This window comes from Tetrao urogallus (assembly GCF_951394365.1).
Source record: "Tetrao urogallus genome assembly, chromosome: 3".
Taxonomy (NCBI): domain Eukaryota; kingdom Metazoa; phylum Chordata; class Aves; order Galliformes; family Phasianidae; genus Tetrao; species Tetrao urogallus.
Window position 1 is genome coordinate 56328643 of NC_136815.1, and position 17394 is coordinate 56346036.

Consider the following 17394-nt stretch of genomic DNA (forward strand, 5'->3'; position numbering starts at 1 on the left):
ATGTTGCATTTCGGCTATCATATAAACATGGCAAGTCAGATCAGCCCCCTGTACAGCAGGTGAAATATTGCCTTTACATTTTCCTAAAAGTTAAGAAGTTAGAAATTCTGAAGTGGGAATGATAAAATTGTTAAGCATATCCAGAGGAATATAAAATACATCTGTGTATCAATACATGGCCATAACATCGAATGAAATATTTTGTCTAGATCTGAAAGATTCAACACACATCAAACTTTAGGGCTGAAAAATATCGCACAGTTTAACTTAAAGTCACAAGTACTGACGTCTTCTCTGTGTGTTTGTATGAAAATGTATATTTGTGCATATACCATGGCGCATACATACACAAGGTAATTATTTTGTTAATGCGTCTGAAAATGAATGTTGCAGGAAATAAATGCACCAGCTCCTTTCTGAGGATCAAAACACAAGTGCCAAATCTCTTTCACTCTGGTGTTTTCAGATCCAGAGTTTCAGTGACTTCCTCAAGTGCTCTGCCTGCATGAGAGCTCCCAGATCAGACCTAGAGGAGTGTGGAACATTTAACTGGCAAATCATTTTATGGGTTGGGTCAATTTCCCTGTTTGAAAGGTACTGTTTGCTTTTGAGTCATTTTTCTGGCGCTCAAAGAGCAGTTCCAAGAGCCCAAATATAAAATACATGGTAAATTCATAAACTTACAAAGATGCTATGGGTACTGTGTGTCCTCATTAGTGTGAGAAGCTGCAGGCCGTACTGAAATCTGCTCTGAGATGTTAAACACAACATGAGCTAATTTATGACAATATATAGATGATGAACAATTTCTTGGTAGGCATGGAACAGCATTTAACTTAAGAGTGTGAATTTTATGGAGGGGTGTTAGGCATTAGAGCTAGTTAGAAAGATTTATGCGTAAAATCGATTAATTAATTAAATTAATATTTAATTATAATTAAGCATTGCGTATAGTCCTTCCATTCCTTTTCTTTGATATTTTGATGAACTGAAGTGCTTCATAGTGAAGATCTGATTAGCAAAGGAAAAAAAAAAGCAGAAGAAAAAACAAAGGGAAGAGATTATGCAGAAATTCCTGTTGTAACAATCATGTACTGCCTCAGTAATAATATTATGTACGAACATTTTACAGCAAAGTTCAGACTTTGTTATATCATTTAATATGGAAGCATTTTTCAAGTTAAACAGATAGAGATTGTTAGTATGGGTTTTCATTCTGCTTTTTCTGTGTTGGGTTTTACTCAATTATGATCACAGATGACTAGAACTGGCTCCTGACAGGAGGTATCAGAAATATTTTGTACCTTACATATTGTCTTGGGATACTCTCATCAGTGAACAAAATTTTCTGAAAAGCCCAAAAGCCTGTAGAATTTCAGCATGTGATTTTCACGATCCAACTTGGGTCTGGTCTGTAGAACAACAATACATAGTTTGCCTTATTCTGAAGCAGAACTGAATGTGTGCCAATCTTATTTCATAGCCTATCTAACTGGTAGAGGTTTTAAGATCCCATTTTAGTGGCAGGGTTTGGGCTGCCTTGGAAATCTGGAAGGACTTGCCCAGGACCCCTGTGCTGCACTGGCTCTGGTGGGGAGTTGGTTTCTCAGGGCCAGGGTCAGGGATGGGGAGAGAGGTTGGTCCCTGCTGTGTCCCCGGGGAGCTGACTCACTCCTGAGATGGGATCTTGCTTACGTTAATACCACCTGAAGTTAACTGGGACACGGTGCTTTCCAGAAAGTCTGTGTATTAGCATGGCTGGGAATAAATGACGTGGAGGTTTCCAGCCCCTCTATCTACACACGAGGAGGACTTGGCAATTTGACACCTGGCCCTTTAAACCAGTCATCTTTTATAGGAGCTGAACTGAATTTCCTTCCCCACAGGGAAGAATTTGAAGGAATGAGTTCAGCGTCATTGCCCCATCAGTCCCTTCTCAAGTGTTGCTGTGAGAGGAGACAATTTGGCTCCAAATGACTAATGTGAATGTCTTCCGAAAAATATTTTTAAAATTTCAATCTTGTCTGAGGTTACTGAGTCCGCGTCTGAGGCTAGCAAGGTAAACCCACAGTGATACACCACGTGGCCTTAATGGGATGAAATTGCCTTGCATGTAAATACATACTGAATAAAAATATTCCTGTGAAATGATAGGCTGAATTTATAGCCAACAAGGAAAAATCTTATCCTCTCTAAAAGAAAAAGAAAAACAAAAACAAAAAGGGAAAAAACCCTAAACTAAAAACAGAGCATTTACATACTTTTAATGAGGAGTGAGCTTGCCAAGATCTCTCAAATTGTTGCAGAGGTTTGGAATGAAGAATTATCATTTGAAGATGAACAGTATGAGTTGTGCTGCAATTTCAGCAGCAATCCCCAGACCTGTTTTCTTTATGTCATGAAAACTTTAGAAAACAGAAATGGTACTGAATTGCCACTGGTACTGAATAATGTGGCTCTTATTGTTGCCTGGGCTTTTCAATATATCCGGGAAAATAATTTAATACTTATTAATAAATAGAAGGTAACTAAAGATAACTGTGATCTACTCTGCTTAGAATTTCTCAGTATCCTTAATTTGTTTGTAAATTCAATATATTTTATTTAAGCAGAATCATATATACAGTATATTAACTTTTTTTTCCAGGCAATCTTTACTCAGCACAGAAAGGCCAGATGTATGGGAATTGTAAAAAATCAGGATATGCATAAAAACTGTTCAAGTGCATAAAGCAGCCCCATCTGGAAGACATCTAACAGAAATGAAGTTGTACAAAACCATTCCATTGATAATAAAGCTAATTTTTATGGGTCTGACAAGTATGTAATTATGTTCAGTGGTGCTTTTCAGATTTTATCACAGTCAATAAACCGCAGTGGTAATTTCATTCCCATTTGACATATTTACATGGAAACATTTGATTGGAGGAATTAGTAACCCTGAAAGCCTTGATAGATATGTTTTAATGATCTGTGACCTCCGCAGTCCCTCATCTGTTTATTGTTGCAACAGGCGAGAAGTCATTCCTCTGTGACCTTTGTGGCTTTGCCGGCGGGACGCGTCATGCCCTCACCAAGCATCGGAGGCAACACACAGGTCAGTAAGGCTGCCTTTACTCCTTGCTGTATTTTCTCTGCGCTGGGGAGTAAAGCAAGTGGAGTGGCACATTACAGCACAAATAATACAGCGGTTCATTGTTTACTTCACTTTTTTGTTGTTGTTTTTGTAAAATCTGTGTGTCGAAGGTCTGCGTCGCTGTGAGTCTGAGGAACTGCTTTTGGGGGGGGTATTTTTGTTGTTTTTCCTAAGAAAGGTAAAATTGTAAAGACTGCCTTTCTTCTTTAAATGAATGCTAAGTATCCTGATTTTTTTTTTCAAGGCCCTACTGTGAAGATTTTGCAAGAGTCTGCTAGAACACCCCTGAATGAAAATTTAAGACTACATATAGATTAATCCATTATTTTGGACTGAGACATAGTTGAAAGCTAGTGTTGTTTCAGTTGTCCTTTTGTAATTTTAAGATAGTTTGTAATTAATAACTGCAACTTCAAAAGTTATCACATGCTTAGCATGTAAAGCAGGATTTATCCCCAGAATGAGTAAAGCTTTCCTATCACCTGGTTATAAAAATTTAATATATGATAAAATTAAATTGGATCTTAGCTTCAGAAGACCAGAGAAAGCACAAGTATTAAACATTTATTAATACATTTTACCTTAATTGTGGTTTTTAGCAGTTACTAGTAAATGTTTGATTATTTGAGTATTTTGTTCAAACAGAGACAGGAACATAACTGCTTAAACCACTGTAGTTTTTGTTTTACTGAATAGCATGAGGATAATGTAGTATCAGGAATTGCTGCGTGAGTTAAGTGACCATTGTCTAAAGGACAGCGGAAAGAAATGGCTAACAAATGAGAAGCTGTAGTTGTTACATCATGAATTTTCCATGGGTTTTGCAAAGGAATCTCTGTGGGAGATTTTATTATGTCCCTGAATAAACTAATCTGGATTCAGGACATATACCATCAAAATGCATAATTTCCTGGAGAGCAGCTACTCTCTTTCTTGAGAGCCTGAAGCCATTCTTTTTATCCTGTTTTCAGTTTATTAAGGCAACCATATTTGGAGGAAAATCTGATGCTCACAGAAAGGTGGGGTTTTGCCATGCTATCTGGAAATACCTTTAAGTGGATTTGCTCTCTCTATAAAAACTATAGAAGGCCAAATTTTGTCTGTAATTCTAACTGGGAATCATACTTTAGAATTTTTTTTCTGATAATAAAGAATGTATAATACTGACAGTACTACCACAGTCAGTTCCCATTCACTGTGGCATGTTTGTGTTATTAAAATGTTCTGTTATGTTTATAGGTTTTGTGTTAATACATTCCATGAATGGCAACAAGCAATTGCAACCCCTGGAGTAAAGTTGTATGCTTCAGTTATTGAAAATGGTTTCTGTTTTTTCTGGAACTTTAAAGAATTTTCACATTGACTAAGTTTATCAGGTCTGGGTTTGGAATGAAAGTGATTTTTTAATTTAATTTAATTTAATTTAATTTTGTTTTATTTTATTTTATTTTTTTGTAAGTAGAAAGAAATCATTGTTTTCAATTGGATGGGAACTATCCTTTGGTTTTTCATGACCTGCAGTGATACACTGGAATTGTGTCCATGTATAGGACTCATCGTCAGTGCAGGCACACAGATGGTAAACAAAGATTTCAGCATGGAAAGTAGAAGAAATGGATATTGTTGTCTTACTCTTCTTCTGTTTGCCCATTATGAAAGTGCAGATGTGGTTTATTAGAAATGTCTTTATCATAGGTTATATACTTATGGGTTTGTATCAATAGGTCACAAACCATAAAAAAAAAAAAAAGTATTTCTTGGTTGTCTGTAGTAATGCTGCAAAAATGGTATGTTCCTCATGAAAACCTGTCTGCATCCTGGATGGCATTTTGCCCTTCTTTTGCCAATATGGCAAGGCCTTTTGTGCTGTGATCATAGGGATTCACAGGTTATAGATCACAAAGCTTGCATCTAGCAGGCATAAGTTTATATTTTATGTCAGGACTGGAGAGTCGTTATTACTTTGCTATTAACTTTATACTATACAGGACAGTATCTCAGTGGCAGAGGGATCTATCTTTTTGGCATTTATCTGCCTCTGTGGCACAAACAATCATAGATGATTCTTTAGCAGAAAAATTATCTGTAGCTTCTATTTGTTTCAAGGAGAATGACACAATCCACCTTTGCCTGCACTGTTGCACTTGCATGGGTTCCCTTGCATTTTCATCCAGTGCACAACTTTATATCAGTTCTTAGCTCTTTGTACCTGTATTTTTTCTTCTGTGTCCCCACTTGACACAATTTTCCCTGAGCAGAATGCCAAAGCAAATTACAGTCAGCTTTGAAAGGGATAGGTATCAAAAATGGTCTAAATGGCTTAAATAATTCCCTACTGTAACACAAACTGTCGAGGGGGCTGACAGAGAATATCTTCCAATCCAAGATTTACTTCTATCACCTGTCAGAGACCCTTGATTCAAGGGCAAATGAGCAAATCCTCAGAGGTAGCTGAGGAGTCTTGACCAGCTTAACAAGCCTCCTCTCATCCCATCCTCAAGGTCTGTGGTGTCCTGACACCCCCAGAGAAACGTTCAGCTGCTCAGATAGATATTTGACACAAGAAGAAACTGTGGAACTGGCCACTTAGATTTCTGATGCTCTTGCATCTGGGTTTTTCTTACCCTATTTTTCTCTCTTTTTAGACAAGACTATTTTTTAACAAGGTTATTTAATTCAGATTTGTCCCAGTAAGAAAATCAAAACCCGCCTAAAGATAGGAAGATAAATAATTTTGCAAATTTTAGTGTTGGCAGACTTTGGAATAAGTTTTAATTCTACAAGGAATTTGAACAATTGTCAGAATTATGTAATAAAAATGCACATATACTCTCTACCAAAAAGATGCATGAAGCAAACATACTGTATCACCTAATTTGAATAGATACTTCACCTTAATCACCATAATAAGAAATGACATGAAAGAAAAAAAAGAAAAAGAAAAAAAAAAGAAAAGATATTTCTGTCTCAAAATGAAAATGAGAAAACTCTTAATTTTTAAAGTGTGTTTCTTTTGTTGTTGCTACTGTTTCTCTCTCTTCCTTTCTCTTCCATCCAGCATCACAGTACTTTTCTCTTTGTCTATATTTTTCCTAATAAACTTCGATTTTCTGCTGGAATATGTGGCTTACTCCAGCTGTGCTGATCAGTCATAAGCTGTGTTCTGCTACATTCAACTTACTTTTTTATGTTAGTCAGCACACCTGCATATTGCAAAAAAAAAAAAACAACCAAAAAACCCCATATTCATTTTCTACACAATGGCAGACTGCTTTTGCTTCTCAGCTGTTTATGGTGGCAACTTCCTGGGAATCGTAGAAGTCCACAGTGGCATAGTGTTAGAGATTACGCATGCTCACCGTCCGCAGCAGCTCTGTGAGAGCTACTCTGAACCTATAGAAATGTTTAAGCACATTGTGTCTTCGTCCAGATATTTTCATAACTTTCTGAAGATGGTGGCTTATATTGCTCAGATCTCTATGTGATCAATTCTGCTGAGTCATTTATAGGTCAATATCATAAAGAAAGTAAATGTAATAATATACGCATTTTTATCCCAATGAGTGACTCACTTTAGGTTTCTAACTCTCATGTGATCTGCTTTTTGACTTGAATGTGTAGTTAGATTACTCAGCATTGAATTTAATACATAATATAGCCTCTTCCCTTCAGCTTCCCCACTGCAGCTTAAAAAAATAATGCTATTAATTATTATGCTATTAATAATACCACGGAATATGTAGCACAGTTAAGATGACTTTCTGATCTTTTCAACAAGAGGTGAAGTGAAACTTGAAGAGGATCTGTGTTGTTTTTCATTGCCATTTACGCCAACATTTTCAGCACAGTGTGGAACTTAATTCTAGCAAACTAATACCAGTAAATGACATCAAAACTCGGTACCTTAAGACTTTCTCTGTGCTTAAATGGAATTGTCTAGTAGATCATTTTTCCTTCCCTTTCTCAGCATACAGACATCAATTATTTTTTAGTATGGAATAACAGCCTCATTAGGTATCATAATTTATCATTAAAAAATTAAATAAAAAAAAAAATCAAGGATGTACTTCTTATTATATATCTTATTTGAGAAAAAAAAATGATGACCAGAATAAAAGCAAATATAATTTGTTTCAATATACTTCAGCCTCTATTAGCAAGCCTGTAAACACCCTTCCAGGGAGCAGCCTCAACAAAACTAGAAATAGTTGGAATTGAAAAGAAGACACCTATAACCAGTAAGCAGGCAACCATAAGCGTGGTCTACTTGTTCCTTAGGTCAAATAATACTTCTAGATTCTTACTGTCCAGCTTAACACATCACATGAACGACAAGTAGGACTAAAAGCAATGGTTTCCTTTTGAGACAACTGGAGTAAAGTTTCTTCCATGTTACTGAGAGTCTGATTAATCACTAAAGACTTTCAAATTGATGGCATCATTAGTGTTGTGGGTTTTTTTCCTTCATTTTTATGAAAGTTGGAACCTCAGTAGGATGTTCATTTAACTGCTTTGTGTAATCTGTAGGTAGAAATTGTCTGGACACTCATGACTGTAAATAAACTCTTGACTTTGCCATCCACAAGTTAACATCTATCACCAAGATTTATAATTTCTGTTACTGTGTTATTTCACTTTTCCTCTAAAAATTACATGTTGAGAACATAACTGCACGCAGAGTACATCAAGCTATGCTCTGTGTCCTAAAAAGCTCATCAAACAAGAGGTAATATCAGGGAAAACAGGAAGAGGGAAAGAAAAAGGAAGCTGTAATTTGGGATGAAAAGAAAGATAGATGCTTAAAGAAATCAGTGCAGAATTTGAACGATACGTTTTCAGAGAGGCAAGAGATAAGAAATACCAACTTAGTGACAATGTTTTAAAAGTAATAGAATGTGCAGAGCTGACAAGGCTAGCTGGTTAGCAGCAGGCTTAATTAGTGCCTGCTAAATACGGACTAACGCTCCCCATCGTTTCACCCTTTTATTGGTTTATTTCCATATTTTGTTGGAGATGAAATTTTGTATGACTGTTGACTTAGACAACTGATATTTTTCAGAAGTGCTCACAGTACTGTTGAAAAAGCAAAACCATTTCCTGTTTCATGACAGTATGGTTAGGAGTCATGTTTTCTTTAAGTGCTTATGTAAAAACCTAAATAATGACAAAGAAACGATATAGGGTCTTTAATTTTGGTATCTATGCCCTTCATTCTTTTCCCATAGAGCTTCTTTACCACTGGGACAGTCTGGGGCACCTGTCTTTCTCTTTCATGTGTTTAATATTGATAAATTAGAGGTGATGAGGCATGAAGAAGTTTTCTGTACTGGTACAGGATGGTGTCCAGTTTGACCTTATTGTCACATTTTAGATACAACATTTTATAATTATTATACTTATGTATATTTTATATTTTTTTTCATAGAATCGTAGAATGGTTTGGGTTGGAAGGGACTTTTTAAGTTCCATCCCCCTGCTGTATGCAGGGACCAGGTTGTTCAAAGCCCCATCCAGCCCTGCCTTTAGTGCTTCCAAGGAGGGGGCTTCCCAACCGCATTGGGCAACCTGTTCCAGTGTCTCACCATCCTCAGAGTGAAGAATTTCTTCCTGATATCTAGTCCAAATCTACCCTCTTCCAGTTTAAAGCCGTTTCCCCTCATCCTGTCACTACCTGCCCTTGTAAAATGTCCCTCCCCAGCTTTCCTGGAGGCCTCTTCAGGTACTGGAAGGCTGCTCTAATGGCCCCCAGAGCCTTCTCTTCTTCTAGTCATTTTAGGATTTCTGTTATTTTAATTTTATATTAATTATATCCTTTCCTGGGGGTGATTGAGAATCCTTCTGGAATGTTTCATGGCAGCCACTATAAAAAATCAAATTAAGTTTGTTGCCTGAATTGTCTGAAGGTAGGAATGGGAGAAGGAAAATCAGGACACAGACTGATAGAGAATGTTCTCTCCTAAAGATAGCAGAGAAAAAGAAAATAAGTAGCAGAAAGTACTGCTGCTGCAGCTCTTCAGAACACTCCTCATCCCCAAATCAAAGAAATACCCATAATCTTCTTTTAGACTTTTTCTAGTGTACATAACAACCTGGTTAATTTTTATTTATTTATTTATTTATTTTATTTTTTTGTATAATAAGCACCTTTCCCCTTGTGCAGCTGCTAAGAATTATCAGCCATGCTAGGCAGTCATTTTTTTTTCCCCAGTTTGGTCAGCTTCTGTTATGTGGTGCTGCTGTGATGTATTTTCTGTCAGGTTAAATTTATACATCGTCCACTTGACAGGAGCAGTTAGCCACAAGGATTTCCTAAGGAGAAGCTTCCTGGAGCGCAAGGGAAGGATTATCATTTTTCTTCTGGACACTGTGGACTTTCTAGGCCCTCCTAGCTTCATGGGTCTCATCTGTCAGCTCAACTGGTGCAGCTCAGCACAGCGGCAGGCCTTCCCCAGCACATCTCCCACCAAATGGCAAACTAAAACTCCCCTCTTAGTTCAGACCTGGTTTTTACCAAGGGTGCGAGGTCACAAAGTACAAATGCATTTTAAACTAAGTAATTTTAAATAAGCACCAGTGCTACCTAAAAAACTTGTAGCTTTACTACTTGGACTTCAAAATGTTACTATCTTCAATACTATAAAGTAGCATAAATCATACACACAAAATTGTAAGTTCAAGAACAGGTTATGTTGCTAGGGAGTCTGCAGCCTCCTAGAGATTTCCATTGAAGATGAAGCCAACACCATGCAAGCTGCTGAAAGAATCAGTTTCTCCAGAGCTGAGGGTCTGTGTCTGAAAAGAAAACATTTAGGGCAGAAGAAGACGCTTTATGGCAGTCTCAATTCGTCCAGCGTAGAGACTTCTGCATTGTGTCCTGCCCCTTCACCTTTCCTTGTGTCATGGAACAGTAAGTGAAAAACAGTAGTTGAAATTCTCTGCTGCAGCTGTTAGAAGCAATTATTCCAACTCTTTACGGAGCTTTCAGAAGCTGCTCCATTGTCTGTCCTTACAGGCTTTCCAGGCCTTGAATTTCCTTTTCCCTTTGGAGGGGAAGGGGGAAAAAAAGCACTCTACAAGAATGAGAAATACAGATTTCTATGTCTTCTCAGAATTCTGGCAAAGTTTCCTTGGAAGTCTTGATTGTTTCATGCTTTAACCACAATTGAAAAGTCTAGCTTGGAGGCATGGCCATTTAGGAGTAGCCTTGTGCTTGTGATGGGACTGCAGGTGGTGGGTTTCTGCTGTCACTCTGAAAACTCCAAACTGTACCTGCTTTGAGGTGGGAGGTTCAGCTTTGAAACTACCTATTCTAAACCACTGAACAGCCTGCAAGGTAGATGTCTATCCCTACCTGTTCTAATTAGACTTCTTAATTGGGGATGTTGATTCCTTATGTAACCTTTAAGATATAAATACTTCCGAAGGCTTCCGCAATAAGATCAGGATTGCTTGTGTTAGGAGCTGCCTTCTGTCTTCTGCACACAAAAAGAAACCTTCTCTCGAAGTGGTAATTATATGTGCCTGTAAGCCACACAGAACATTTCTGGAGCAACTAGTTGGAAAAATGTGATGCAGGTGTCTGAGCTGGGCTTCATAGTATGCATATCTGTCATTGAGATTTTATCTTACTCAGAGTGCTCCACCCCTTAACTGGAATGGAAGAATGCTCTTAAAATAACTTGTAAGCTAGAACACAGATTTTTATCTTCCTTTAATTAGTAGTTCTCTAGAAATTTCCAGTGCTGCTGCACATTCAGCAGAGATTGAATTTTAGTCTTCTGAAATTTTAGTCTAGGTTTTGTTTGTATTTGTGGGGGTTTTTTTCATTAACATTTCAGATCCTGCTGAAATTGGCCCACTGTTCAGAAAAGCAGGAAGGGTAGAGGAATAGAGGCAAGAGAAGGATGAAGCACTGAGTTCTGGTTCATGTTTTCAGTTCTGTTTATGCATGAAAAAATGCAGAAGAGATTAAAAACACCCACAGATGTTTCTTCTAAGAGATGTTCATTTCTGAGGACTGAATGTGTGCTCTGGACTGATTTCTCATCTGTCTCCAAAAGCTTTCTAGGCTGAGTGACCCGTCTTCAACAGAAGATGCAGGATGAGAGAAAGGCCTGCCTCTACGTGAAGATGCTTTTATGGCACATGGCCTGTGTAACACGTTTACCCTGTTTCAGTGCAGATCTTTCTCATCTTTTTGCTGTTGTCACACCACATGGGAATTCAGCCAGTTACTGATGTATATGATATAGCAAAAGCAGGATTTTGTCGTTAATGCATTCAATTTGGAAATGTATTTTGTATTTGCTGTTGTGATGTGAACTAAAATCTGTCCCAAGGGGTTTGTCAAAAAATTAGATTTGTTTGCCTGTTTTGGTGATAAAATCTGATAATACAAATCTTCTTTTGTCACTTTCTAGGAGAGAAACCATTCAAATGCGATGAGTGCAACTTTGCTTCTACAACACAATCACATCTGACACGACATAAGCGTGTCCATACTGGAGAAAAGCCTTACAGATGTCCCTGGTGTGACTACAGGTAATGAGTCATTAACTAAAGCATGATGAGAGAAGGGTTAAGGTGATCAGGCGAGGTTCATTTGAAGTCACCAATAAAAATATATTGCCATTAAAACACCATCAGGGCAACGGTAATTGCATATTAAATTAGGAGCTAAATTTAAAAACTTAGTCTTCAGTATTTAAGTATTACTTTATAAAGAAAAACAAATGATGGGAAACCTTTTAGTGGTAACACTGCAGTGTTGAGTGTTTGTTTCACAGCTGCTCTAGTGCCTGTTAGAATTCTCCACGGTGAGACCACTTATCTGCACTGCCTTTTCAAATCAGTTGCAGTTTTGAAATTTTTTCGGTTGAGTTGCAACCATTTCACCAAATCAGGAAAAGTCCCCTAAAAAGCTTAGCAACCTCAATACTCGTCAGACTTTTACTACAGTTAGAAGTAACTGGAGCTAGTAGAAGTACTACAGTACTTCTTCTGATTCAGTTTTCCTTCTCTTTGCCAGCCAAGCTGATTGGATGAGAGTGGCTGTAGCATGGCAAAGTCTCCTTTGTTACACCACAAAACCCCACTCTATTAGGACAGTAGATTTGGTTATCAAAAATCACATGAGTGAACAGTTAAGAATACTTGCTGTGCTCATTCCGTGTGTCTTTTGTCTTTTGTTCATGATCGACTAATTTATAATGGTCTCACCTTGTTTCATAAGTAATTATTTAGTTTTCTAGAATGTACTTCTCCTACAGTCTTTAATACTTTGCAGTGAGGTGCGTGGTGTATGTGTATTATAATACATAGAAGCCATTCATAAGCAGTTACGAGAATTGATGTTCAAATACTTCTTTAAAAAATTGGTATCTTATTTGATAAGTGGCATGTGACTGTGTAATTAGATGCATGTGCTGTGATGCATACACACAAGAGAAGAAAGTTAAATATCTGATTATACCACAGAGTATTTTTTATTTTCTTTTAATGCTGAGCATACAACTGTAATGTTCTTTTAGTGTAAGTTTTAATGTACTTTCCTAAAACAAGATTATTTAACAAAGACTAGCCACTCTTGTAATACGTGGTTTCAGAATATTTATGAGTCACTTTATAGAAAGCTTCTGTACAGAAAGCTTCTGCAGCAATCATATTGTTTCTATACAAAAATTTTTCTTGGTTTGTGCATATTATATGAATGTATTACAAACTCTTCCTGTTGATCTCCCATTAAGTTACTGCCTAGAACTGTAAAGAACCGTGTTTGATAACCTGGAGGTTGACTTCCATTTATGTGCTTCTTCCTTAAGCTATCACCCCACACCTTTTTTCATTTCTTCCAAAAATAGTTATTCTCTTGGCTTCAGTAAGTCGTTTAAGAAGGATAGGTGTTTTTGTATTTGTCAGAGTGGTTATGTTAAAAGACCTGTGTTGAAGGAAGCAAGAGCTTGTAAAGTAACAGCATGGCATGATCTGCAGTAATGAAGGTAAAAAGAGTGCTGTCTCTTTTAGGCTGCATGTTTGAGAAGGCCTAATCTTGTAGTCATCTACTTTTATGAGCCATCTTGGTTGGGAACAATACCTTTATTACAGAATGAGGTTGAGATGGGTTATGCTTCTGTGAGCTTCTGATCTGGGGACGCTGCAGTATGGGGGCATCATGGGCATGAATCGAAGCTTGCCATTTGAAGTTTCTTACGCTCCCGTACTGAGTGGATGCAGTTCCCTTGCTATGGCAAAATGACTGTAATGCTCTATTTAGTGAAAGACTAGAAATTTTTTTTTCTTCAGGAGTACACTTTTCTGCATGGGATAGAATTTCAAGAAATGACAGGATTTTGTGTTTTGTTATATTGGATGTTATTAGAGAAGAAGCAAAAATAACTCACCCATTTTATTAGTATTAAGAAGAAATCTGTAAGACCCCCTACCTCTCTATTATTGAAAAATAAATGTTTCATGATAATATGATGCTAGTTTCCATTCCTCAGAGGCAAATTCTGACTCTTTGGAGGCAGGTCTCTACAGATACCAGCTGATGCAGTTTTGATTCTGCAGGAAACTCATTCTGAGCTCAGCTGAAAAACATCTGGCAGGGATGAAGCAGTGAGAGCTGTTCTGCTGCTGCTGCTGCATACTCACAGAGGTGATGAGGCACTGTGTAGCTGTGAGGAGCCGGTGAGGGGCTGCTGTATTTATTAGCCCAGCAGTCCTGCTTTTGCCTGCCAGTTTCCACAGTCCTGGGATATTATCCAGCCTTGTTGGCAAGCATGTTTTATGTGCTCTATCCACCTCTTTCATTTTTTCTCTCTTGTTATTGTTTTATTGTATTTTTAAGGGGCTTACATGTTGCCTCCTTGTCAATTTGCCTCCTTGTCAACTCAGACAGTACTATCTATTTTCCCGAAGAGGTATTAGCAGCTCTGTAAATAGTGTCCTTCACACCAGTTCAGCAGATTGTACTTACTCTTGTGAATGTCACCTACAGAAACATGAAATCAAGATTTTAAATTCTGCTGACCTAGTGATAAAATTCACCCCTGTGTCTAGAGACTGAGCTCTCACTTTGGTGACTTCAGCTCAGCCCGTGTGAGGAGAGTTCATCCAGGCTATTTCAGATGTTGCTGTTTAGTGCTGCTTGGCAACTGCAGGCTCTTTAATGAGCTTTGTAGTTTCAGTGAGAGGAATATTCCTTATTTTGTGTGTGCATCTGGGGCAGAGTCTTGTTGGCACTATCACAGAGTCTCCTTTCACTGGGAAGTGGAGTGAGCTCTGTATGCCATGAAGTAGTTTGGTACTCTTGATTAAACAGTCTCTGTATACAAGATACTGTAATTACTCTTGTCCAGCTCATCAGTGTTCAGAGGGTTTATACAGGTTGCTGATTTCAAGCTTTTTCATTCTTCAGGTAGAAGTTGTGAACCAGTGTGAGTTAGGTGAGCGAAAATCTAGCTTACCTTAGCTTCAAGTACAGAAAGACAAACTAGGAAAAGGAAAAAATTAGGAACTGTTATGAAAATCAGTCATTTGTGACTATACAGGCTCCTATAACTTCTTTCTTAGCTATAAAAACTAAAGTGAGGTAGACTTTGGGGAAAAAGATTCTGGCTTCATGGAACAGAAAAGGGAATTTGCTCCCTATATAACTTGCAGCATGGGAAAGTCTTTTCTTAACCAGGAAAAGACATGAATGGATGTGGTTTTCCCAAGTGAATAATAAATTAATCCAAGGTTTCTATCGCACAGATTTCATACTCTCAGTGACGTGCATATTCCCAAAAAGGAAACGGGAAATTTTGGTCAGTTTATTTCATTGAGTTGCTTTTATAACCTCTGTTTATGAGTGTAAGTAAATGTTCCTGCACAACTGATTTCTTTCACCTCTATTTTTGTACTCAAAGTGTTTAGTATTTATTTTTACCTAAATCTTTAGTATACTGCTAACACAAAAACTTTTACTTCTCTCTATAGCAGTATGCCACTTCTACTAATGGTTACTATTAGAAGTTATATTTTCAGGCTAGTTTTTAAAATACAATTTCTTTTAAAGGGAGAAAAGCGTATATCATAAAATGTTGTTAAAACTTTTAACTTCTGTATTTTTAACATTTATAATTTAAAATCAGCTTCATCCTACTTAGACTTAAAAAAATAAAAAGAAGCACATTTGTACCTTGCATTTACTTTTACAAATCAGTGTGTTTCTACATTCTCTGGCAGTGTGCTTCATCACGCAAAAATATTCATTCACTCCTAATTAAAGTTCTCTGCAATTTTATAATATGGAATTGGTCTCATAGGGCCCTACACTACCATTATATATGCAATGCATATTTTATATTTCTGAGTCATTTACAAAAGATGTTTTATGTGACTAAACTTTTTAGATTGCATGGTCCAAGAGTAATACTGTCAAAAATGCTGTTTGCATTTTATGATGGGAAGAATAAGAAGTGAAGTCATGCAGCCTCATGAAACTGAATAATGCCGGTGGACTTCAACTAATTTCTGAAGCTGTTGGTTGTATATTATATGTCCCGACTTTTAATTTAAAAACCTGCGACACATTCAGGGACCTGATTTTAACCTGATTTCAGAAGTGCTAAACTCCTCTCCTCTACATCCAGTGATGTCAATGAAAGATGCCAATATACAGCATTTTCAAAAATTAAACAAGTCGTTTGCCTACAGCAAAGAATTTATCAGGACTGAAGAGTTCATTTTAGTTATACGTGAGGCTTGAAATATAAGTCTGTCTAAGTATATACTGATTTTCCATGTAAGTATCAGAGCTTCTTAGACAAATAATAGCTGACGTTCAAGTGTGAGTGAGGGAAGTGTTTAAATACAAAATGGGTTTGGATTACTTTGTTGTGGGGTTCAGCCTCAACCTTTAATTGAGATTTGTTCAGCATTCAGGACAATCACCAGCTTAGTTTCGTGTTACGGGAACAGTACTGCTACTTTCAACCATGAGGCTGTGGGACAGGTATGATGTTAACATACTGTACACAATCCTGTGCTGTAATTAAAGTCAACGTCTCTTGAGACTCTGAGACTTCGCTGCATGGTTTAATTTTGCATGGAGTACCTGCAGTGGTGAGAGGAAGAAAGGAATGGAGGACAGCATCCAGGGGAATGGTGGTGTTCCGCAGTCAGAGATAAGAGGGTTTAGAATCTTTATAAATCAAACAGCCAGGCCAGCAAAACAGCATGAATTCCATAAATGCAGCATTCTGTAAAGTATATGACTTGTGAAGGATGCCTTACAAGACTGAGAATAAATAGCATACATTTTTAATATAATTATGTAAACTAAAATAAATATTTTACATTTATTATGCATAATAAAATAATTAGACAACGTTCTGCAAGGGATTATGGCATCTGAAATTCCAAGTGCAGAAGGATTCATTGCGCACTCTGAGCGGCGGCGGCAGCATGACTTAGGGGAGCGGCTCCACAGGGGCCACTTTTCTTTCTTTGGACAGCATCCCCTGGGAGTTCCTATTTCCCTCTGACTTACAGTATATGTTCATAAGATGTAAAGACCAGTTTATAATACTCACCAGGATTTGTACCTAAGTCACAAGAATGTGCAAAGTAAGTGTTTTTTCACCGTTTATTTTGGTGAATTTAATAACCTTTAGTTGTCTTGATATCACTGCATCAGCTGCACGCTATTCCCTGGTTATATCAAGGATAACGAGGGACCACTTTAAATGCTGAGGTAACGGTATGCACTTATTCACAGCAAAGCTTCTGCATAAAATGATGAAACAGTGTATTTATCATTCAGATGTTAACATTAATATGCACTGTTTTCCAGTGAAATTTCATATGCGTGCGCAGGAAATAAGGAGGTTATGCGGCTGTTTGGAGTGTTAGGTTGATGAGGATGCTGAGAGGCAGCCACCACTTCGCTACGAAAGAACACTTCTTTGTATTTCACAAAGGCAGAATTGGACAAAAATGTATTTATACTTCATACTAAAAAGAATCTGCTAGGACAATAATGCATGCATGTAACAGAGCATACTGGGCTTTCAGGAAGCATTAAACCTTCCCTTGTGATCCAGAGCAGGAGTTGAGGCTATCCAGTGCACTGTGCTAGCAGCCTTATAAACAAATGAAGATGAAAGTTTAGAGAGAACTTCTGTCAGTGCATGGGCATAGTGCCCAGATGCAAACTCCTACGAGTATTGTTCAGCACTTACTTTTTAGTAAACATTCAGATAAAATATTTG

The 17394-nt window shown here is 37.4% G+C and overlaps 1 protein-coding gene across 1 annotated transcript in view; it reads left to right on the top strand.

Annotated features, from left to right (window-relative positions):
- The window catches only part of ZNF407 (zinc finger protein 407), a gene marked incomplete at both ends in the record, with an annotated part of 307878 nt that overhangs the window by 175888 nt on the left and 114596 nt on the right, over positions 1-17394 (top strand). Inside the window, 2 exons of the mRNA XM_079533931.1 lie at positions 3014-3097; positions 11557-11677. Coding sequence (XP_079390057.1) covers positions 3014-3097; positions 11557-11677 — 205 coding nt within the window. The remainder of the gene's footprint in view (positions 1-3013; positions 3098-11556; positions 11678-17394) is intronic.